The sequence below is a fragment of the Triticum aestivum genome, chromosome 1A (genome assembly GCF_018294505.1).
Source record: "Triticum aestivum cultivar Chinese Spring chromosome 1A, IWGSC CS RefSeq v2.1, whole genome shotgun sequence".
Taxonomy (NCBI): Eukaryota; Viridiplantae; Streptophyta; class Magnoliopsida; order Poales; family Poaceae; genus Triticum; species Triticum aestivum.
The window spans coordinates 492,915,800-492,941,527 of record NC_057794.1 but is presented as its reverse complement, the minus strand read 5'-3'; the positions used below and the strand labels follow the sequence as shown (position 1 = coordinate 492,941,527).

The following is a 25,728-nucleotide window of genomic DNA, read 5'->3' as shown; positions in this document are numbered from 1 at the left end:
CTTAGACGAAATATTTCGGATAAAACAGATAATTACACATAGGATAATGCATGAAACAAACAGATGATAAAGGCGCTTACACAAACAAAGTACACCATCTAGATCTTCCTCGCACGCTTGACAATGACGCTACGGCTGACTGTGTACTCCCCGGTTACGGGAAGCAGACATGCCCTCATGTCCAAGATCCACCTGTACTTGTCGTAGCATATGTATGCGTCCTTGGCTGCGTAGGTGATGTAGGCTAGATTCAGAGGTACATCCCACGTGTCAGGTCTATCCTATCAATGTGTTCCTCCATGTTGGCTTAGCCAGGGTCGATGATGGTCGTGGCGAGGTCAACCACGGAGTCCTTCTCCTGCCCGTTGCTGATGATCATGTGTTGCTTCTGGATGTCAACGAGCTTTTTGCACCAGATAGCCGAATTGTAAAACACAGTGGCATTCTTCCTACTCTCCACCGTAGCGAAGGTGCAGTCGGCGGTGCCGATGAAATGTGCGAATGCTCTAGAACCTCTGATGGCCCTACAGTAATGGTAGACGAGAACCTCGTCCCGCACACGTACCTAGGCGACGGCGATCCGCTGGTCCCTGCCAAGAGATGGATGGATGGGCACAAGGTCTAGTCCCGCGACCTTGTGCTTATCCTCCTGCAGGTACTGCTTGAACTTGGCGAGGCAGAGCTTCACCGAGTCTGGATCATTGGTGTACATCACATTCAACTTTGTGCTGCCATGGGTCTAAATGGCAAACTGAATGGTGAACTTCTTGCTGAAGTTTATATCCAGCAGGCTCACCCCTCGGAATGCCATTGGAGTCTCTTTGCATGCAGAGTTGATGTGGCGGTTCTCGTTTTGTAGGGATCGGGGGCAGGGGGAAGATGAAGACGATGGAGAGATATGGAGAGCGGAGGGCTCCTTATTTACACTGGGGATCGGTGTGTAGTGGAGTACTGGGGGCGGCAGCAACAGTTAATTTTTCCAATCTTGGGGAACTGCAATCACTAGTGAACGTAGTGGGTATGCGGCGATAATAGTTAGTTTTTCAACTCTTGGGAACTACAATCGCAAGTAAACATAGTGGGTACAGGTGGCAGCAGTTATACTCCTACTACCCCTCCTCCCTCGCCCGCTATACGCCCGGAAGAACACGCCTCCTCGACTCATTCAAACGCCTCCATTAAACTGGCCTGGAAGCCAAGAAACCTATTCTGGCCACACGTCCGTTCTCAGCGGGTAACTTTACTTAAATTTTATTCGCTTTACTCAAATTTAATTCTTAAAACAAGCAAAGAATTGGCTCGTTTTATCAGTGCAATAGGATCAACATGCAAACAATTAGAATTATTATTCTCAAGATGCACACGATCAGCTCATTTGCCGCACTTTCGCAATTACAATAATACCAAGTTTGAACAACTTGTTATGGTTGTTGTCCTTTTCATCATCATGCCGTATTTCCTAACTTGCAAGATTCACAACCAACCCATAAGATTCAAATAATAAGTACAATAAAGATGCCTACACATCTGAATGATTCACAGGTCACAGCCAATAGTTACTGTACATCTAAAATGTTGTCAATATGTGAACAAATAAATAAATATCGATTGATTCTTCGTGTAAGCAATTTGATTCAAAGATTTGCTGAAACATTGAAACCAGTCCTGTTTACGGCCATGCAGGTCAAACATTGGCAGATAAAATGTTCTCCATCATTGGTGGCACTCGGGGCCTTTGGCTAAAGTGAAACTCAGGTTCAAATCCATGTTGGCTAGTCGTGTCATACAACCCAAGACCATCCCAATATCTGTAGTTGAGTATTCTTGTCAGCACTGATAAAGAAAGAGCATGATTACTATAATAGTGGCACTAGTTCAAGCAACCCCTCGACACCGGTGATCCCCGACTCGACATTGACCACGGCATTCTTCGCATGGATACCTCGACCACGGCTACACCACCCTACGCTCTCGTCTACCTCGACATCGGCACAAAGGGCTACCGCCTTGCTTGAGAAACCTCGTCGGGTTTCACTCCAGCCACGACTTTCGCGATACATCGACCGTTACGACTGTGTGGGGGGGTGTCTGTTGGCTTACCTTCGGATTCTTCTCCAGTCTCACTGTCTGCGTCGCTACTATTGTGACTAGGGGGGATGTTGAGTATATTGATTAACTAGGAAACATAGGATATAGGATATACTAGGAATTATTCCAGCTTGTCTTGTACTTCAAGTTGATCGTGTACTCCTATATATAAATGCTCACGAGACTCAAGCAATAAACATTATATTCCACCAAATACCTTTCTATCCCTTCTAACAGGGATAGCACAGGTGCAATAAGAAAGAAAAACAGTGGACTTTTGCACAATACTGCAATTCATATACAAACGGTATTTGCTTCAGAAAGGTCCTACATAAAAACCTCGGCTATCTTTGCTCTCAGAACTGGAGGATATTACACATGAGTTTGTATCTCTTGCTCTTTCCCAACATAATTTGTCCCATTTCAGAAACCTATGACGATGCACAGGCTACGATTACCAATCATCAATTGAACAATTCATGGACAGCACGAAGTCAACGCAGGATGATAAGTGGACGGATACAAAAGAGGATGTGCACAAAACTGCTTATGCTAGACCTCACGGACCTTCCATGACCAACGGATGAAGCACAGGGGACACACAGAGCAATACAAATCAATGGAGAGAGACAGATCCAAGAATTGGACATGGATGGAGCAGCCTTATCTGTTTGCGTCAAAGAGAAGAGCTGTGTCGGTTGAACCACATCTGTAATGCAAGAGAAAGAAGAGTCTGTGAATACTAGGGAGGATAAAGACAGGTACAGGTAAGGCTGCAAGAATGAAGGCGCAAGGAGCGCCCGACTTTATAATCTAAAGCCCATCAACGGAACCAAATGAGATCAACTTGTGCCTCAACAAAACAATGAAAGATTACCACATATAGAAAATAGGGAGGGATGGTAATTGTATTGCCAATGAGTTAGCAAGACTGACCCCTTTGTCAGGGAGGATAGCTTCTAGAATCCTTTTGTTCTCTCGGAAATTGAAGTTCAAAAGCCCTTCTGACCATGTCCATCTGTGTTCACTGACTTCTTTTTTTTCTTTGAGGGGACATGATGGATTTCACTCAATACAAAAAGCACAGTTTGTCAAGCAAATGTTGTTGCACAAACAAAGAAGATCATCAGAAGAACAAAGGGGGGAGGGGTCAATTTCAAAGGCTTTAAGAAGGCCAAATTCTCTAGAGACTACAATTGATAGTGTTCCTGACGAATGCAATTATTTCATACCCCTGACAGTTGATCTAAAGAAGCATAAGCCGTAACTACATGACTGTTCAACACAGCCAGAGCAGGAATAATTGGTGCAATTAGAAAGAAAGCCAGTGGAGTTTTGTACAGAAAACGTAATTTGCTTCAGAAATACCCTACATCAAAAGAACTATCTTTGCTCTCAGAACTGGAGAATATATTCCAGCAGCACAGGGTACACAAATAAAGGACACATTTACTTTTAGACAAGACTTGAAGGAAAGCACTGTGAGATAGCATTTGTGAGATCTCCATCCTTACTGGTGGTGATAAGATTTTGGAAAAAGTTTTAGATTATAAATTTGATACCAATAGGCAAAACATTTTATGGGCCAAGAATAATTCTGGTTCCCCTTTCTGGAAAGGATAGACCTGGGTCATATCAGCTCAGCATCTAGACATTTTTATTGCTGGCATGTTGGTGATGGAAAATCTAATAGCTTTTGGCATGATCAGTGGATTAGTGATTGCTCTTTGAAAACCAGATTTGGGAGTTATATTATATCTATTATCAGCAACATATTTTTCTTGTAGTTCTGCCCAGGCTTGGCATGGTGTGAATTTGAGATTAACCTTCCATATATGTGTTGACATGAGATTATTGTCTATGTGGAATGACCTCCTTTCTTTCTTTCTTTCTTTTTTTTGACAGGGAATGACCTCCTTTTTTGATTAAAACTGTTTCCTTTTCCAAGACCGTCGACAAGCTTCCAAGATGATCTACCAATTAACCCTTCAAGATCTTTTTGGAGAGGATGATGGAGAGGTTCGGTTTTGCGGCAGAGTGGGTACAAATGATCATGAGATGTGTGACGTCCGTGAGGTTTTCAGTGAAGCTCAATGGTGGGATATCGCACACCTTTTTACCCTCTAGAGGCCTCAGGCAGGGTGACCCTTTGTCACCATACTTATTTTTGTTTTGTGTGGAAGGTTTCTCTGCATTGATCAAAAACGCACAGCGGCTTGGCGACATAAAAGGGATATCTTTTGGGAGCACTGGCCCCATAGTAACCCATCTGCTTTTTGCGGACGATAGTATTGTGTTTCTAGAAGGCTCTGAGAGCAACTTTCAAGTGCTCAAATCCATCCTGCATGACTATGAAGTGGCCTCTGGACAGAAAGTAAATATGCAAAAATCTTCTATTTACTTTGGGAAGGGTAGTACCAATGAGAAAAAGGAACAATTGAAGGAGGTCATTGGTATCTAATCCGAAGCGTTAAGTGAAAAATATTTGGGCCTACCAACGGTGGTGGGAAAAGCCAAAGATGGGACGTTTAAATACATTCGAGAAAGTGCTAAAGGAAAGGTTACAGGATGGAAAGGGCAAGGTTTGTCTAAAAAGGCCAGGGAGGTGCTGGTCAAGTCACGGCTCCAATCAACCCCAACTTTACCATGAGTTGCTTCCAACTCACCAAGAAAATGTGCGGGAATCTGACATCTATCTCTTCAAACTTTTGGTGGGGTGAAGCAAATGGTGAAAAAAAAGGTTCATTGGATTGCATGGAAGAAAATGTGTGTTAGCAAGCAAGATGGAGGTATGGGCTTTCATGACATGGAGGCATTTAATCAAGCTTTGCTTGCAAAGCAGGCGTGGAGGATCCTACAAGTCCCCTCCTCTCTCTGCTCAAGGGTACTCAAGGCTAGATATTTTGCCGATGGTTCTATACTTAGTGCAACCTGTCCGAATGGTGCCTCATTCACTTTCAGAAGTATCTTGTATGGACGAGATTTGCTACTTGATGGTTTAGTTTGGAGAGTAGGTGATGGCTCATCTATCCGAATTCATCATGATAACTGGATACCGCGCAAAGGATACCTTCGGCCACTGGGCCAGGTATATGTGCAAGGTATGACACGTGTTAGCGATTTATTGAATGAGGAGGGTGATGCATGGGATAAAGCTAAATTGGTGACCATGTTTTCCCCAGATGATATCCAGGATATTCTTCAAATTTGTGTGGGTGGACAGGGCTCTGTAGATTTCCCTGCTTCGAACTTTACAAAAAATGGTGAATTTACTGTAAAGCATGCATATCATCTATGTATGGAGAAGAAAAGGGCAAGAGTTGGACAGCCAGGCTCTTCGTCATCCACCACGACCCACCAAGGTTGGCTCTCTCTGTGGGGATCCAAAGCTCCTGGGAAAGCGCTGATCCATGTTTGGAGATTGATCAAGAATGGCCTGGCGGTGGGCTCGGAACTTCTACGGTGACATATCAAGGCGGGCGTTTTTTGCCCTGCATGTGGGAGAGAAGAAACGCTATATCATCGGTTTTGGGCCTGTTATCATTCGGCAATGTTTTGGAAGGAGCTGGGCTCGGCATTGGGTGTAAGGGTGGCGATCCCACCTGTATCTATGAGCACCCAGAGTTCGCTCGCGAAGTGGATGTTACAGTGGCTGTCAGAGGCGTTGGACGAGGAAAAGTCAATGATGATCCAGGGCATCTACGCACTATGGTTAGCACGGAATGAAACACGCGAAGGAAAGAAGATTGAGGAGCCGGAGCAGATTGCAAAAGCGGTGGTCATGTGACTAGAGGAGTGGCAAAGAGTAATGGGTGGCCATGGTTCAGTTGCAAGTAGCCAGCTGAAGGATACTTGGAAACCCCCGGAGCATGGTTGGCTGAAGGCCAATGTAGATGGAGCTATGGTGCGGTCAGGGATGGGAGGTGGAGGGGGTGTGATCTTTATAGATGAACATGGAGTTTTCAGAGGTGCAACGTCGGTGTTTTTCCCGGATACATGCAGCGCGGAGGTGGCTGAACTGCTTGCATGCAGACGAGCAGTTCAGGAAGCTGTTCAGAAGGGAGTGCAGAAGTTGCACCTTGAAATGGACTGCCAGACTGTTGTTGGGATGCTAAACGAAAAGAAGCGGAATTTATCAGCTATGGGTCAAATTGTAGAGGAAGTGAAATCAATGTGCAGTTCGCTTGCTGAGTGCAAGATCACCTGGGTGAGGAGAACAGCGAATAGAGCTGCCCATGGGCTGGCTAAACTAGGAATAAGTAATATGGTTTCGATGTTTTGGGACCTTGTTCCCCCTGATTGTATTCTAAGTATTATTTCAGATGAGATCCTTTCATTAGTTTAATAAAGTGAGAAGTGAATTTCAAAAAAAAAATTAACCCTTCAAGATGAAGTTTTAAGACCACGCATTTCTCTTGACGAGGCCAAGCTTGGAAAGGAGAAAATAGAAGAGCTGCCACGGTCCTTTTTTGAATATACTGTGAAGACTGAAGATTCAATGTAAGGACTCTAGAGGCAGAATTTTAGGCGGCTGATTCACTTACCACAAACTAACAAATTGAATAATACAGTGCTGGGAGTAAAAGATATTGACAACATAAGAATATTGATGGAAGCTGTTAAATCCATTCAGAAAACCACAAGGAAAACTTGGAATCGAAATAGTATAAATCATTGATCATGAGAGACATCATATAATGGAAGAGATTTCTTGACTGAGAATTCAACTCCAACAAATGGCAACCCTCAGAGATCGAACAAACTGCCACTGCGAAATCCCCCTCGGTGTCACACCAAAGCTGAAAAAAATATGCGTAATCAGTAAGTTAGTGCATCAACCTGAACGAAGGACCCACGCATTCGTGTAAGCCGGCACTACTCAACAACCTCCTCGTCGCCGTCGCCAGTCCTGGCCGCCGACACCAATCCCTACCGGCGCCTCCCGTGCCGCGCACTGGCAGGTGGGGCAGGAGTTGCGCACATCGAGCCACCGGAAGGATGCAGGAGCCACACAGCTGTCATGGTTTCTGAAGACTTGGAGAAGACCGCCGGGGCTCGCCGTTTCTGGCCGCGGATGAGGAAGCCCCGCGGTGGCGCGTTGCCGGGAGCAGCGGGGATACCCTCAAAAGGAGTGGATAAAGGATAATACCACAGTCTCCTTCGAGAGGTCGAATTGGGGACCAGGCAGAGCGCTGGCCGAGGGGTCGCCGTCGCCGTCGCCGGCGAGGCTTGGTCAAAATTGGGAAATAGGGTCAAAGAGAAAAAGATCGGCCATCCCTGCTAGGTCCACATGTTAGTGATGTCCCCAATATTTTATATATTTGCTCGCTCCCATTCCCATGAGGCACAAGGCCCCATCCCCCGGGTTCCAGTCCAACCAGCACAGCTCAGCTTCACGCGCCCACTGTTCCCCTCCTCGCCTCTTCCTCCCCGCCGCCACACAGGCTCATCCTCCCCGCCTCCACACAGCCGAGGAGCTAGGTTTTGGCCATCACTCCGGCGATCAAAGCCAAGGTAAGTCTTTTTATACGCATCGGCACTGGATTTTTTGTCCAAAAGGACCCTCTGGCCAACAGAATTGCCAAAAAAGACCACATGTCAAAAACATTGACAAAAAGGACCCCCTCAGCGGTGGCGGCAGGCGCGGCAGGCGACACGTGGCACCTGCCGCCACGCGACAAGGCGGCGGCCCGGCCGCCACCGCCGGAGGCGGCCGCGCGGGAAATAACCGTGTTAGCACAGTGCGCCGAGCCGGGACGGAACGGCCAGGCCTGGTGGGCCATGCCGCCACCTAGCGAGGCGGCCTCTGTTGCCGCTGTCGGGCGCGGGCCGACAACTTGTGATGCTCGTGGGCCCCACCTGTGGGCCACGCCGCCACTGCAGGAGGCGGCGACCCTGCAGCTGCACGCGCGACAACGGCGCAGACGGCGCTGATTCCGGTGCGGCGCTGATTCCGGTGGCGCAGATTTTCACGGGCGCTGCTTTTCCCAGCTCCTTGTTTTGCCTGCCACAAGTTTCGATGATTGGATTCCCGCCTAAACTTTGTAGTACTGATTGCTACGTAAACGACACTGATTAAAGCTGTGCGTGATTCTCGCTTCCGTCTATTTCTCCGGCCGAAGCGACAGCACTCAGGCGTTGTTGTTGCTGCGTATGATGAGACACCGCGATGCTGGAATCCGATGCCGTGGTAGGTGAGTTCTGGCTTGCTCTGCCGACAATACAGTGGTCCTCTTCTTTTTAAACGCACATCCGCGACTCCATGCGCATACACTCTCTCTCACATATCTCTGGTTGCCTCCTCTACCTCTTAGCTCTCTCTGAGCGCATACATAGACAGAAAGGAAAACTAGGTAGCCACTTTTACTCGTGATTTTGGTTGATTTGGAGTTTGATTTCGAAGATGATGAAGTTGAAGAAAAGTTAGATTAAGGTAAGATCTATCCATTTTTGTTGGTTTCGTTCACATGCATGATGTTTTTGTTCTGTTTGATTAGTTCCTAAGTGTGTATTCTCTGTTGTTTTAGGCATAATTTTAGCACTTGAAGGAGTCATTTGGAGTCATTTAGAGCTTGAGGAGTAGGATTTGCGTTGCGAAAGTGTAGTACGAAGTTGAAGATCAAGGTATGAGCTTTGCAATACATTTATTTATTTGTGCATGCAGGGTGGTAATTAGTTAGTCTTTTAGCTCGTCATTAGCTATGCCATGTTAGTGCGTAGAGGTTAGAAATAATTTCAGACGACAGATACAACATTTACAATATTTTTTATTGCATGCGGTATGTTATTTCATGTGGTATGTTATTTTATGTGGTATGTTTATTAATAAGTCTATAGTTAGGAGACCGTAGGTCTACTTTGTTATGTCGCAATAATCTAAATTTTATATGTTCAGATTAGGTGCTAATGTACTTAATGATGTATGTAATTAGGTAAAATAATTCATCTTAGTAGCAAACAAGGAGGAGAAGACGTGATTGAAGAAATTGTGTTTCCATTTTGTTAGCAGGAAGAAAAATCCGTGTGTAATATTGATGTTTGACTCCGTTCATATAGTACTGGCGACGGATATTTATTGGAACTATTTTGACGCTTAATTGCATTCGCAAGCACATCCATATTGGAGCTAAGGTAAAAAATGACACTGTAATTTTGTTAATATTTTTTGTATTGATGTACTATTGGGAATAATGTGCATGTTGCTGTAAATATTATTATTTGTAGATAAATGATTGTTATCGTATGATGTGAAAAAAATTATATAAAGCCGAAAGAAACTAAATGTTTTACTCATATGATATTAAAATGTTATTATCGTACTGTTATGTTTACTGGTTGTTTGGATAGCGAGTAATTACCATGGGTTTTGTCATAACCTGTTGTAAGAAAAATAGTTTTTACTAATAGTCGTTAGAGAAAAAAGAGAGTTTTAGTTTGTGACGCTCGTAGACGAGTTGGAGAAAAAAAAATCTCTAAATACCTGTTAACCAAACAACCCCGAAAAGTCTAAGCAAATGATTCTAAAAACAAAATGAATATTTGTAACGAAAATACGATTATTATTTTAGTCGTCTGATATGTAAATATTGTCATCGTACTACTACTAAATGTTCAGTTACTAATTGTTTGAAATGTAAACATGTATTTTGGTTAGGTACTATGGAAAATTTATTAGATCTTTAAATACCCGTTAACCAAACAACCCCTTAAAGTCTAAGCAAATGATTCTAAAAACAAACCGAATATTTATAACGAAAATACGGTTATTATTTTAGTCGTAAGATATGTAAATGTTGTCATCGTTACTAAATGTTCAGTTACTTATTATTTGAAATGTAAACATGTATGTTGGTTAGGTACTATGGAAAATTTAGTAGTGTACTATGGGAACGTCTTACGCGACGGTCCATGCGGGGTGGATGTGTCCTTCTGCGAGTCGACTACAGTAGTGGTGAGAGACATGGTCAACGTGGGTTACGCAGCTGTTAGAAGGTGCATCCGAGCGGTGTTTGGCCCAGTGATGCAGGAAAAAAATGACAATGGAGGCCTTCGTCGTTGACGGAGGAAATGATGGGACAGTTGCCCGTTGGGGTTTGCGGCCTGTCACAGGTGATCGGTCGTGGGGGTCGTACATGAGGTTTGCAAGCAATCCCAATAACTCAATGTATGGTCAGCCGATGGTGTATGTGGAGTTCATTTCAGTCACTGATGTTGCCGGATGCAGTAGCAGGGGTGGTGAGGTCGAGTTGGCCATCACATCAGCCCCTAGCATCGGCCCATCGGAACCGACGGGCGGCCAGCCTGTGTATGACACAGGATATTGGTCGGCGGCCGTTGACATGAGCGAACACGTGGAGGGATTGCCGGAGGCGCTAGATGATGATGATCATTCTTCTGCGTCTTCGGAGTCAAGCGGAGAAGAAGATGTTCCTCCTCAGAGGGCGGTCGCGGCGGCACTGCAACCTGGGTTTTTACAGGATATGAGCATCACCAATGAATTTCACTCTGCTTCTGGCCTAGGAGCGGGAAGCCTGGAGGTTGGGCAAGTTTTCCCAGATAAGAAGTCTGCTTACCAGGCAATGGGTAGCTATGCAATCGGCATCCACCGCCAGCATAGAGTGAAGCAGTCTGATAAAAAAGAGTTGAAGGTCATATGCATCCACACCGCGAAAGGTTGCCGCGGAAGAGTTCTCGCTAGACTGAAGCCTGGGGTATGTCAGTCATGGCATATCACAAAAATAGTGGAGCATACCTGTGAGCAAACTGGGACTCTTTCAGATCACTGCAATGTGACAGCAAAATTTGTGGCACAGACGATGGAAACAATTGTGCAGGGAAGTCTCAACATTAGTGTTAGGGCTCTGCAAAAAGATGCAGAGGATCTAATTGGATTCCCTGTTAGCTACAGCAAGGCTAGGCGTGCGAAGAAAAATATATTCAAGAACTTGTATGGTACCTATGAGGAGGCATATTCTTATGCCCCTAGAATGCTTCATCAAATAGCAAGTGCTAATAGGGGGACTCAAGTTTGGCGGAGAGAACGTCCAAACCCAATGAACCCGGGTGAGCTAATCCTGGACCGCTTATTCTGGGCATTCGCCCAGACTATACAAGCCTTCAGGCACTGTCGCCCGGTATTATCTGTTGATGGTACCTTTCTCACTGGAAAGTACAAGGGCACACTATTGGTGGCGATTGCAGCGGATGCAAATAATCAGCTTCTTCCTATTGCATATGCATTGGTCGAGAGCGAGAACAAAGATAGCTGGTTGTGGTTCCTGAGCTGCGTGAAGATTGGTGTCGTGAAAGAGCGTAAAGGTGTTTGCATCATTTCTGATCGCAACACTGGATTATTAAGCGCTCTTGAAATAATTAAGGCGTCGGAAGAAGAGTGGGGCTGGCCCGATCTAGAGGGAAGGTGGTGCATGAGGCATTTGGCAGCAAACTTTTACTCCAAATTCAAAAACAAGGATTGGTTCAAGTTATTCAAGAGGATGTGCATGCAAAAAACTGAAGCCAAAATGAATGCGATATGGGCAGGTATCAATGGTGAGATCGACCGCGCGGCCTTGCCGCAGAGAGAAGACCGGAGGGGTCGTAGGACGGCCATAAATTTGAGCCAGTGGATCACCGAGAATTGCCCTCATTTGGAGAAGTGGGCGCAGGCTCACGACACCGGGGCTCGGTATGGAATAATGACCAGCAACATGTCAGAGGTGTACAATGGTGTTCTTAAAGGGGTGCGAGCACTGCCTATCACAGCCCTAATTGAAGAAACTTGGAACCGGACCCTGTCATACTTTGCAGACAGGGTCACCGTCGCCAAAGCACAAGTTGAATTGAACAAGCCATGGTCCGAGAAGATGCAAAGACATCTGGATGAGAAAGCAAAGAAGTCCCAAAGTCATGGCTGCAGGAAAGTGGACGCACTTAGGAATAAGTGGGAGGTCAATGTGCGAGCCAAGTACGTTAAGGGTCACCACAGAGGATCAAAAAAGCAAGCTGTCACCCTTGGCTCAACCTCCTGTGAGTGCACTTGTAACAAGCCCAAGCTTGAGGGCTACCCTTGCAGTCATGTGCTCCGGGCGGCTGCTGTTCAAAAAATCAGCGTCGAGCCATACATATCGCCGTACTTCAACATGTACAATCTGTACAACACTTGGAACGGTGAGTTCTGGGCTTGGGGCATTGATATGAACTACAAAATGTTGTGGCCAGATGGGCCGAAATGGGTTCCGAACACCGACTTGATGAGAACCGCAAAGGGACGACGTCAGTCTAGGCGTCATCGCAATGACATGGACCATAGCCAGATGGGAGAACCAAGGCGATGCCGCGTTTGCAGGTGTCCTGGACATTCACGCAAAGACTGCCCGTATCGAGCCAACAACAACGCATGATGTTGATATATATGTACTCGCCATGTCTATTTATATTTCTACTCGTTATGTGTACTTATATTAAATTTAAATTGATTCTCTTTGTATTATTGTACTCCTGATGTTAACTTCAGATAATTAATGTAAATCGTATCTCTTTGTATTTTTTAAGTTAATTTTGATTTGCATTTGTATTTCTGTCTTCCTCGTAATTTATATTTGTATGTTTGTGTGCAGGTTATGGGTGAAGTGCCAGTGCTTTTGCAGGGGCCCCATGACGCCGGCCACCGTTGCCACCTATTTTTGAAACCAAATACTAAGCATGATTATCGGCCTTTCAGACTTCGAACCATAAAGAAAACATGGCCAATACACAATCATTTCCTTGCTCACCTTGACGCTTATGGACTACAAGGTTTTGCTAGGCTCACATCATGCGACGACCAAGTACGTTCGGACCCATCCCTTTTGACATCCCTCGTTGACCGGTGGAGACCTGAAACCCACACCTTTCACTTTCGTTTTGGGGAGCTTGCACCTACACTGAAAGATGTTTCTATGATCACTGCTCTACCAATTAGAGGTGAGCCGGTAGTCTCTCCACGAGTGTCTCCATCTTGGGCATTAGATATAGCAGCCCGTCTTGGGATGGAAATGCCAGAATCACAACGTTCTGGTAACCCTCGGGGCATCCCACTCGTCTGGCTTCATGATAACTTTCTTAATTTATCTAGCTTCGCCAATGAGGAGACGAGAAAAAGACATCTGTTTGCGTATTTGTTGTGGCTCCTCGGGAATCTATTTCCAAATTCACATGGGGACGTTGTTGTCCCTGGTCTCATCTACATTGCAGAGAATATGGTAGATGAACCTTTACCCGAGCAGCCAAAATACAGCTTCGGTTCTGCCATGCTATCTCATACATACAGAGGCTTGTGTGATGCCACGCAAAAAACCTCTTTCGCACAAAAAGCTCCATTACTTTGTGTCGCCTATGAGTTTCTACAGTTGTGGTCCTGGGAATACCTCCCTGTAGGACGACCTCGTATAGTACAACCCATATACCCATACGACTTTGGCGAGGGTGCTAGCGCAACTATGGCCACCAGGTGGACAAAGGCACGGAAACGTTGGTCTCCAGATATTGCGAAAAATTGTTACCCTATGTACCACCAGCAGTTTGAGATACTTGATGAGGCAGAAGTCACATGGAACCCGTGGACTCAGGACCAGCTAAAAATGGTCTTTGATGCTCGACACTTCACACCAGGCATGTTGACCGATAGTGCATTCTGGCTGACTCGCTGCAACTTATTGTTCCTGTGGTGTGTTGAACCTTACAACCCAGAGCGTGTAATGAGACAGTTCGGTCTCTATCAAGAAATTCCACCACCTTTTCCCAGACGTATCGACGAGGAAACACATAAGTAAGATGTGACATCCCTAAATAGTTAGTGTCATTTTTAATTTACTAAACTCACACTTTGTTACATAATTTGCAGGCTAACAAATATGGGCAGGGGTTGGAGTTTATACGATTGGAGGGAAGAGAACAGTGAATGGGTACACAAGTGGGAAAATGAAGCGCTAGCAGATATAGTGCGTCAACTTAGGTATATTTTATGTACATTATTTTTTTACGATGATCATACGATGCGTGAAGATGCTTTGCTTTCATCACAACGGTTTATGTAATTATTTAATTTCGCAGACCGTACGATGGAAGTACAGATCAAGCGTACAAGCAGTGGTACTGCATGAACACACGTGCTAGCCTGGCCAGTCAGCCAGCTACTATACCAACACATCTCACACAAGAGGAGCAGGCGCGGAGACATGTTGAGCTGCATGCAGCTTACTATCGTGACCACCTGGTAATCACTTGTAACTTTTTTAGGTCCATCATTTCATAATCATTTGAACTAAATAACATCCAAATATTGTTCAGCTTGAAAATGTCAACGAAGTAGGGCAGATGGCTACGGATAGCATGCCGGCCCAGGGCCCATATCGCAAGACATTCCAGAAACTTTTGCAACAATTCGTGGCAAAGAAGTTCAGATGCGGTAGAGGCGACGACGTTGCCACTGGAGCATACATGCCGGTAGCGAGGTCAGCCAGACCGAGTGCGGCACCGTCGTCCAGACCGAGCGAGGCGCGTACGAGCCATGAGCAATGGGGGGAGGGTCCGAGTACTAGAACGACATTGCCACGACATGACTCATCTCTGCCGCTGCATCGCTCTTCTTCGATGCAGCTTCGTCAGGGGCAGACATCTCAGGACCATGGCACGGGCTTGGATTCGATGCCCGAGCAGTTTCTTTCCCCTAACCCATATGCGTACACAGGATATGATGCATACACCCAAGGTGAGGGATCTCAGCCGTATCTCTCCACGCGAGGGATCCCCATGCCCGAGGAGACTCGTGTACCAGATTTAAACCAGCACCACGTACAATGGCCAGACAGTATAGGAGAGGGATATGCTCAGGTAGTCATGTTTACATTTCAATGCATTTACAATGATATCATATATTATCCTCTAACAGTTTGTTTAAAATGTTTCTATGTGCAGGACACACCTGATGTTAATTGGGGCGATGAGAACACCCAACGCGGCGTCAACACAGGCCTCCGGGGAGCATCACATGATCATGGCGTCAACACAGGCCTCCGGGGAGCATCACATGATCTTGGCGACACGGTTACATCATTAGTTACAGAGTTCTTCGGAGGGGACGTTATTGGCCCATCTTTTATCCCCCCGGAGTCACAACCATACGCCTACAATTACGCTTCAGGTTCGCAACAAGGATTCGTGACTCCACCACCTACGCAGGACTCGCAGACACATGAAGCCGAATTGGAGTACGGCCGCGGTCTTCGTGTGCCCCGGCCACCTAATCGCTTGTCGCCTTCCGGTCGTAAGGAAAGGCCAGGTGGTCGTCGTAAAGTAGGGTGATTCATCTATGCACGTGCGCGACCCATTGTATCTACATATGTGTGTATCAGACTTTTCAATTTGAACATCTATGTATGCTGAAATAAAAATGCACCAGTCAGGAACAATTTTTCCCGCCTATATCTCCCGCCATACTATCCCGCTCCACTCTTTTGCTTATGTTAGGCCGAAATGAATTTTTTTTAAAATTTTGGCTGATGAATACTGTGCAACCATTGCCCGTCTTAGACATTGAAAAAAATATATTTTCAAGCAACGCTTTCCCCTCAATATTTTCCCGCAAACGCTTTCCCTCCATATGTTCCGCCACCCGTTTCCCGCCAACCCCTTCCCGCCATATCTTCCTGCCACCCGTTTCCCGCCATATGTTCCCGCCAACCCTTTCCCTCCATACCGCAGTCGTTCTTTCCCGCCATTTTCTCCTCTTTACCTATAAAACCCCCTTCAGACGGAGGTGGATAAGCATTCGAGTGTAGTGTAGTCGAGATGTCCCATTATCCTTTCGATCGTAGTTTTCACCCTGGGATGAGTAGCACTCTTCTGAGGCTAGCTACCAATTTCAGGATGGACAATAGGATAGTTCCATGGGACGATCTCACCGGTAGTGACACCATAATGAATGAGTTGGCTCACCAATTACGTAGGTCTGGGTGGCCTGAAAGGACCTATGAGGAGGTACGTAAAGAACTTCTTAGGTTGGATGCAAGGTGGAAGAAGGTTGTGGAGCCGAAGAGTGAAACTTTTAGAAGGACTGCAGAAAACCATCCATTTTTATGGACTGAGGAGAGCGAGGACGAAGATGATATCTTCATGCCGCCGCTTCCGGGTTCTGCATCGTCAAAGGGCAAGAGTTCTGCATCGTCCAAGGGCAAGAGTACTGCATCCTCGAAGGGCAAGAGTTCTTCATCGTCCAAGGGTAAGAGTTCTGCATCCTCGAAGGGCAAGAGTTCTGCATCGACGGAGGATGACGATGATGCCTTCATGTAGTTTTTAAGCTGTATTCCAGTTGTACCGTTTAATTCAGATGTACTTGCATTATTAGTTTGTACTCTCTTATTGTAAGGCATTATGTTCTATCTTAATTTCATTTTATAGTTGTTGCACGATGCTCGATAATTAGTGGAGGGAAAGAAAATGCCACTACTTTATTCTAAAACTATATATTTTTTCCATCACGACAAGGTACAACTGAAAATAAGATACAACACGACAAGGTACAACTGAAAATAAGATACATCGTAGAATTTAAATAAAGCTACATTTAACTACTGAAATGAAGCTACATTAAACTGCAGAAATAAAGATACAAATGATTGCGAAATTTAAAATACTACCACAGGAATCTACTGAGTCCAACGTGGATATTTTCCTTTTCCATCGCCAGCTTCTTCTGCTGCCTTGGCCTGACGAGCCCTTTCTTTCTTTCTCTGCCTCTCCGCCTCACGAGCCTCCTTTCGCTGTCGTTCCTGCTCCTCCATGCGACGAGCCTCTTCCCTGTTTTTCTTTCCCATTTCCTCAAAAAACGGTGTTGCTCCGCATAGTATTCTTTTAACTCTCTCTCTTGCTCTGCTTTCTCCTCAGCTTCCGCCTTCTCGCGTCGCTCTTCCGCAAATAAACTATTCCACGCACGGCGACTTCTTTCACGAATCTCAGTCACTGCCCAAGCCGGCTTCTCCGTGTCAATCCAACGATAGTACATGCACAGAGGCGGAGGAGACTACAACAAGAAACAAGAATGTTACTAAAGAATCAATGAAAATACCAACAATATCTATTCGTGATGGTTAAACCATACCGGAGGCTTGTCGTACTCTGAAATAGCTACGGCAGGATCTTCCTCATAATTGGCGCACATGAAAAACTTCATGCCCAACCAATCTGAAAAATCCGTCACCTCCTTCACCTTGCAAAGATCGCCACACCAACACCGCAGGACTGCCACCCCAGGAGGCAAACTTGCAGTCTTCATTTTCCTCGGCCTAATGCTTTGATCCGAACAAGGCAAACTCATATCGACTGAAAAAAATGTGTACACACTTTGCGCACTGGCGATTTCTAGGATGGCTGGACGAGAGCCTCGGTGTCTTCTTTTATAGGCTCAGACGATTAATGATGGCGAGAAAATAAGCGAGAACAGAGGAAATTAGGCGGGATATTTTAGGATCCCTGTAGTGTCGGCACTACAGAACCAAAAGCAGGCATCAGTGTCCATATCACCGCGCGGAAATCACGCTCTTGGGTGCTGTCACCTCACCTGCAGCAGCAATTTTCAAAGCATGGGAATGAGCGCCATTTGCCACAGTTCTCATGTCGGTCACACTGCAGATCCACACTGCAAGGAATCAGCCCAGTTTGCAACAGCGAGCCCGTGAAATTAGCACACCGCATCGGATTCCCGCTCAATCATGAAAATCAGCATCATTAGCAACAAGCAATCACATACACGTGGGAATCAACGCCATTTACTACAGTGCTCATGTCGGCCCGGGAATCAGCGCGCGCATGCAGCAACGGCCGCCTGCGCTAGTGGCGGCGGGGCCCACGCCTCGGCAACCGAGCAGCACCAGCTGTCGGCCAGCACTGTCAGCCAGGTGAGGCCGCCTCAGGCTGTGGCGGCGAGGCCCACTGGCGGGGCCCGCTCGCAGCAGGGCCTGTCGGCCAGGCAGCGACCGCGCCAGGGCTGGCCGCCTCGCCCGGTGGCGGCAGGGCCCACCTGGCCCGCCCCGTTCCGTCGCGCCGCGACGCACTGTGGGGAATCCGTTCGGCTGGGGTGGCCGCCTCCTGCGGTGGCGGCCGGGCCCGCCGCCTCCTGGCGTGGCGGCAGGTGCCACGTGTCGCCTACCGCGCCTGCCGCCACCGCTGAGGGAGTCCTTTTTGTCAAATTGATCCAGAGATAGTCTCTTTTGTCAATTCATCTCGGTAGGGGGTCCTTTTGGACAAAAAATCTCGGCACTGGTGCATTGAGTAGATGATGTATTTTAGTGTTTTTTGCTTTGGTTTCCATTAACCTAACAAGGGTTTGACTTTCCATTTTAATCCCTAACAAGGGTTTCATTTTGGCATTTTGCTCAGCCTGTGGGAGGTGCGGCGCGCCAAGATCCGAGATGCCTCTTCCCCACACACCGTTGCAGACGCATTTAGAGGTATAAATAGTACTAGTAGTCATAATCTCGCATTGAAGGTGTTGACGAGCCGGACGAATAGGTCAATAATTTATATACTGGCTAGTGGGTACCAATTGTTGAATACCCATCTACTCAAAAGAGATGATTTTTAGTTTCAGCACGAGACACACTCTACCCAATTCTGAATCGGTCGATAATTACACGACGCGCCACACTAGCGACGCATGGGCCCAAAAGAGTTAGGGTGATTGGAGGGGGTTTGGTGGTGGTGGTGGTGGTGGTGGTGGTGGTTAGCAAAAGTTTAGCATTAGGAGGACCTTATCCTTAATATTCCCACGGATGCAGAATGCGTACTTTATTGTACCCAAACCTTGTTTTATATCGCAGATTCTTCTCTCTCTTCGAAATAGCAGATTCTTCTCCATGTGTTCTCTTGTTTTCTGAATGTCACAGCCATTTTTTTCGATGTTTTCTTTTTGTCTGAATGCAACACAAGATACTACAGTAACATAATCACAGCAGCAGTGAGATGTTCTTTTGGCTTCTTTGGGGTTGGTGAGAAGTGGATGTATGTTGGTCCCATTACTAACTAATAAATAATGTTAGTAGGGTGTAGGGACCCTTCTCTTCCTGCTTTCATCAATATTCTAAAGAGCACATGTGTTGGCAACTTACTCCATTTTCTTTGGGAATTCATGTGAAATCCCATCAAATTCCTCCTGCATTCAAAAACAAAACAGAAGGATGGAGCTAGTGCTGTTCTACGCTTGTACTCCAATTGACTCCATTTTATTTTTTTATATTTTTTTTGTGAGAGAAATTTTCAATCTATTCATCAATCATGGCAGTACAGAGAACACAAGAGGTAATAAAAATTACAACTAGGTCTATGGACCACCTAGCGACGACTACAAGCACTAGAGCGAGCCGAAGGCGCGCCGCCGTCATCACCCCTCCATCACCGGAGCCGGGCAAACCTTGTTGTAGTAGACAGTCGGGAAGTCGTCGTGCTAAGGCCCCAAAGGACCAACACACCGGAGCAGCAACCATCGTCGATGAAGAGAGTTGTAGATTGGAAAGATCAAACCTGGAACCACACGAACGAAGACAAACAAAAACTGGATCCAAAAAGATCCACCGAAGACCAGCACCGACCGAATCCCATGAGATCCGACGGAGACACACCTCCACACATCCTCCGACAACGCTATTCGCACCATCGGGACGGAGATAGGACGTGGGAGACATTATTGCTACGGAGGGACATCGCCGCCGCCAAACAGCCCCAACCAAGACGTTCAACCTAGCAAAAACAAGAACGGGGTCCCTCCCGCCGGCGGGGGGCCGAGATCCTCCGCACCTCCATAGGCCAAAGGCCATCGGAGGCGGGGCGGATCTGCGGCGGCGCCGACGGGAGGAGGAATGAGACGTTTCTTGTGGAGGAGGAAAGGGTTCTCTAGTCAAGCCGTTTGGATTCCAATTGACTCCATTGGCCATACTATACTTTGGTTTTCACAAGAAGAGAAATGTGTGCGCACGTATGGAACTCGTTTGTCATGCATTTTTACCTCGAGATAAATGTCTCAACTCAAAATCATTGAATTGGACATACGCCGACATATATCCATGTAAAATTAGCTAAGGCAAGGAAATCTAGAAATTGTATTGGAGCTTGGGCTCCGTGGAGCCCGTTTTTTCGAACATCCAAAAATTATTTTTTGAAATTTTTGAAAATTCTATGGAAAATACAAATGTACATAGGTACATAGTCTACACATATGTATAGTTTCATGATGAAATACATTAAGAAGTGAGCTACACAAAAAAAGGTAAATCATGGTTTTTTTTAGCACATGGTATTATCCACCATAAAAATCCATGATTTTTTTGATAGCTCATGCATTAATGTATTTCATCATGAAAGTATATGAACATGTAGAATACATCTCCATTTACGTGTGCATTTGCTTTTAGAAGTTTTTGAAAATTTAAAGGTTGATTTTCAGAAGTTAAAAAAATATCGGATTCATAGAGCCCAAGCTCCAAAATCTGCACTCGTGGAAATCAATTTATTGGCTACCCTCTGAGGTCAACAAATGTATAGATGTGTGTGTCAAAGAAGGAATGATATGCCACAAGTGTGGTGAAACATTGTGGTGTAACAAAATCACCTAGGTGGCTGGGTGTTGCAACCAAGGATTTATGAGCCGATGGGTCGAGACGTGTCCCTAGGGTAATAGCTCATAGAGTAGCCATGAAGTAGATACTACAGTACTACTAGTATAATACGATAAAATTTGAAGGCATAAGGATGAGTGGATCCAGTAGTGGAGTGGAGGAGGTGGTGGAGCAGAGTGCTTTAGTTGGGGGAGGAGTGAAGCAGACGAAGGAGCAAAGGTGCAACAACGGGGGCCACCAGCCACAGCCTGGCAAAGAGGAGCCATGTTGTGTAGCATGTCGTGCGAAGAGCTATGCTCATCAACAATCCTAATAAGTGGTTTTGACTATTCGCTCAACTAAAAAAATGCTAAAGTAGTCCAAAATTATCAAAAGCAAGTCGAGTGATTGATCGACTACATCCATGTGTCGAGTATAAGTGCAGAGTCGACACCCAAATAGTGACTAGTAGACTAGTCATGCGACTATTATTGACTAGTCGAACACCGCCTAATCCATGGTTGTAACGTGCAGTCCATGTTTTTTGAAATTTAAAAAGTTGACTTCCAATTTTTTTAAATATTGGAATTCTGGAGCCTGATTTCCAAAAATATGCACTCATCGAAATCAGTTTATTGGCTTCACTTTGAGGTCAACAAATGGATAGGTGTGCGTGTCAAAGAGGACATGATATGCCATAAGTGTGGTGAAACATTGTGCTGTAACATTTAGGTGTAACAAAATCACCTAGGTGGCTAGGTCATAGGTGTTGCAACCAAGGATTTATGAGCCGATGAGACGAGACTGAGTCCCTACTCCCTAGGGTAATGATTCATAGACTATATAGTCAATGAAGTAGGGACAGGAATTTGGTGAACATGGTCCACATGCACCCGTTATGAATAGTAAATTTGAAAAAATACTATATTTAAAAAAAACTGAATATTTTTTGTAACATACATAGTCGACTCATATATTCACGTATAAAGTTTCATGAAGAAATGACATCCATTGTATTCTAGGCAAAAATGACGAAATCGACGCTATATTAAAAACACTGTTTGCTGAATACTTCGAGTAAAGACCTGATTGTATTTTCTTCACTAAGGATACCACGAGTAACGTTTCTTCACGAATTTCACACATGAGTAGAATGGTCAACCAAGTTTGATAATCCCAAAATTTCAGATTTTTTTAAATTTTTCTAGGATTTGTTTTGAATTTACTATTCACGTGGGTGCGCGTGGAACCATGTCCACCACCTATGTATTTTCGACTGAAGTAGATACTATAATAGCAGTATAACACGATAACTCTCCTTTAAAGTCATAGGGGTAAGTAGATACGGTAGTGAAATAGAGGAGGCGGAAGAGCGGACTAGGAAAATTTACCGGAGCTGGTATGTACCGGTGTTGCATCCATCGTTAGTCAGTTTCATCAAGATCTGTGCGGTCCCCTAGGTATAAGTTACTAATCTCAGCTGCAACTTTATACAATGGAAATACATGTGGGACCTTTGCATGCTATTGTCAGCTTTTGTCATGAGAGAGAGAAAATGTTAAGAGAAGGCCGGTTGCATGCATGTTAAAATATTCTCTCTCTCCCCCATCAAAAGACTTCCATTTAATTTCATTGTGAAAATTTGGATGATAAATATCTTTTGAATGAAAACTCCAATTTTGAATATTTTTATATATTTGAATTCATAGCGAGATGGCCTTGAAAATAAGATCAATTATGGATACATTTGAACTAGTTTCAATTGCGCTGATTTCAAAAAAACATATTTCACTCAAATTGAAAACAAATTTCACTCGTCTCCAAAAATCATTTCAGTCAATTCAAAATAAAAATTCACTCATTTAAAATATACGAGCTCACTCATTTCAATTGATAGATTTCATGCATTTTTTAAAACATATTTCACCCATATCTTTAAGCTGATTCCCCTCCTTCCAAAAACTGACTTACTTGTTTCATATGATTCACTATTTTAAAAACACACATGTTTTAAAACTGATTTCACACATTTTAAGGATATAATTTCACTCATTTAAAAATATAATTTCACTTAAAAACTAACTTCACTCGCTTCATTCATTTATGGATATAATTTCACTCATTACAAAAACTTCTTTCAATCATTAAGAGATCGATTTTACTCGTTTTGCAAGAAAAAATATTTCAATCATTTGAAAATTTTGATTTCAATAATTTCAAAAACCGATTTCAATTATTTCTAAAAAGCATTCTCTTCATTAAACATATTTCACTCACCATAAAAAGTTTCATAATAACCCAAATTTAGATTGTTTCAAATAACTAGTTTAAAAATTCTAAATAACAAGGTTCACGTATTTTAAAAAAAACAGTAATTCACTAGTTTGAAAAAACACATTTCACTGATTTGGAAAACTGATTTCACTCAATTTTGGATACATTTGAACTAGTTTTAATTTCACTGATTTCAAAAAACGGATTTCACTCAATTCAAAACATATATTTCACTTATATAAAAAATGCTAATTTCAAATTATTTCACTCATTTTAGATAATGGATTTCACTAATTTCAAAAGATTTCACTCATTTCAAAAATAGTTCTCAGTCATTTGACATTTCAATGATTTTTTATCTTTCCATTACATTCAAAATCCAATTTCACTCAGTTCCAAAAAATGATTTCCCTAAAATTTTAATAAGTTGAGTGAGATAACTTTCACATGTCGACAAATGTAAGTTTCACATTTTGTAAAATAACCAATTTGACATATTTTCACACATCGGAATAACATATTTTCACACTCAGTTCCACTCATTTTAGAAAACGGATTTCGCTCATTTGAAAAAACATATTTCACTCAAATTTTAACCAGATTTCACTCATTTGAAACAACCAATTTCACTAATTTCAAAAAACATATTTCAATAATTTCAATGAAAAGTTACATCATAATTACACAAAAATATATCCAATTTCACTATGTTCCTAAAAATGATTTCCCTAAAATTCAAATAAGTTTGAAATATGTTTCATAAGTTAAAAAAAACCATTTCATATATTTCACACAAACTGGTTTCAACAACTTAAGAAAACTATATTCAGAAAAGTGGTTTCAATTATTTTGAAAATTGAAATTTGAAATGAGTGAAATTAATATTTTGATATGATTGAAATAGTAAAAATTAAACTAGTTTAAATATATTCAAGATTGGTCTTATTCTACAGAATTTATGTTCATGAGTTTGAATATATGAAAAAAATAAATCATAGAGCATTACTGTAAAAAAAATTGGCCATCTAAATATGTAAACAAAAATAAAATGCATGGATTTGTTTAGGAGAGGGAGAGGGGAGAGACATTGCATGCATACGTACATCCCACTCCAAAAAGTACTGGCATGGACACTATTTATCTGACATTGATTTGACTATATACAAAACATTAACTGTCATAAATACACTCTTATACATTGGATGTGGGCCACCACAACACGAATCACGAGCAAAATGACCGGTCGATGCTTCACCGGTAGCTACCTGAACCGGTAAAAGAGACTTTGCGGCGGAAGAGCATGGTGCTTTAGCTAGGGGAGGAGTTAACCAAGCGGAGAAAACAAAAAACAAAAGGCATGTCATCCAGCACCCAAGTAGTGACCAGTAGTGCAACTGGCAACGTAGCTTCGTTGCTCGCTGACATATGGCTGGCAAGCGAAACAAAAGGCTTGTCATAACAAATACTACTACGTACAGTAATTGTTTTTTATCCACTGGGAGCATGCAGTGTAGTTTAAGAAGAAAAAAAAACTCCTTTTTATCCAGTTTTACAAGTTGTATTAAGAAAGTTATGTTATTTGTTTGCAGCATATACCGATGATTACCTTGAATGTGCGTGGTGGTCTCCATGAGTATCGAAGGGTCATGCGTCTCCTCAGGAAACGGAGAGAAATACGCATTGGGCTAGCTCTGTTCAGGTCGCGTCCCGTTACACCAAGGATGCATCCTCAAGGTGGACGAACGTATCACAGAATCAGACTTGAAGACCCTACGCGTCCTAATGTTTACGTGTAATTTCTAGTCTGTGATCAGAATCTATACTTGATAGCGTATCGTTGGTATAATGGCAATGTCTGGACCAATTGGCGTTATTTCAAGGACCAGCGAGACTGGATGCCAGGATACTTACCCTCTACGAGTTTGCGTTTCAGTGGCCGTCACGATGCACAGACAACGATGCCCGTCGGACCTACCGCTGCACTGATGGACATCTTTCATGTGCTCACCAATCCACTATCAGTTGATGCGGCAGTCAAGAGGGCTCTTCTGCGGGCAGTCATTTTGTTCTGCGAGGCTAGCAGAATACTGGTGATCTTCATGGACATGATGAGGAGGATGCGGTTCACCGCAGTTATGGATGATGTACTGGAGGTCTTGATGTGGGTGCGCATGAGGAGGTGGAAGAAAATGAGCCGCTACAGCCTGCATGCAAGAAATAGGGTGTTGGTTGAGGGAGGAGATGGTGTGCAAGAAGTCGAGGAGGGGCTACAGGATGAGCCAGATGAGGACGAAATAGAACTGCGAGATTCTGTAGCAAACTGTGAGCTGTACAACCTGGACCAAGTCATCGGGCCAGAGGGCCAGCTCCAGCTCATTCTCTTGGACGAGGATATCTACAGGCAGTTCGGTGATCTTCCGCTGTTCCCCGCTGGCTATGTGGATGACTTCCGTGAGGCTCTTGTTTAGGGCGTGGGGTCTTCCTGCTCTGTCTAGGAGGTAAGCTGACAAAAACAGTGATTTTTTGGTGTGGAGCTATGGAATTGACTCTTGGAGGCGTACGTATTCAGAGCGATTGGTGAGAGACGCAAGTTTGATGAGAAATTTGGCTCGAGAAAACTTGTTGGAGACTTGGTACAACTATTGCTGCAGTGTCGCTGAACGACATTGAACTACACTAGATCTTATCTGTATGATTGTACTAGGATGCAATGTAGGTGTGAGCTACTCTGCTTATTCTACTA

At 44.2% G+C, this 25,728-nt stretch overlaps 1 protein-coding gene and 1 long non-coding RNA gene across 2 annotated transcripts; one reads left to right on the top strand and one right to left on the bottom strand.

Moving 5' to 3' along the window:
* Window positions 1–6,692: 6,692 nt before the first annotated feature.
* LOC123157262 (uncharacterized) lies at window positions 6,693–7,362 on the bottom strand. Its single transcript, XR_006478904.1, has 2 exons — window positions 6,976–7,362; window positions 6,693–6,887 (listed from the first exon to the last, which is right to left on the bottom strand). It is a non-coding gene; the product is annotated as an uncharacterized lncRNA (long non-coding RNA).
* Window positions 7,363–8,699: 1,337 nt separating this feature from the next.
* Window positions 8,700–15,541, top strand: LOC123059845 (serine/threonine-protein phosphatase 7 long form homolog). Its single transcript, XM_044482370.1, has 6 exons — window positions 8,700–8,712; window positions 12,705–13,894; window positions 13,970–14,080; window positions 14,179–14,341; window positions 14,416–14,958; window positions 15,043–15,541. The coding sequence occupies exons 2-6, from the start codon at window positions 12,708–12,710 to the stop codon at window positions 15,427–15,429; spliced, it is 2,391 nt and encodes a 796-aa protein (XP_044338305.1). The 5' UTR covers window positions 8,700–8,712; window positions 12,705–12,707; the 3' UTR covers window positions 15,430–15,541.
* Window positions 15,542–25,728: the final 10,187 nt, after the last annotated feature.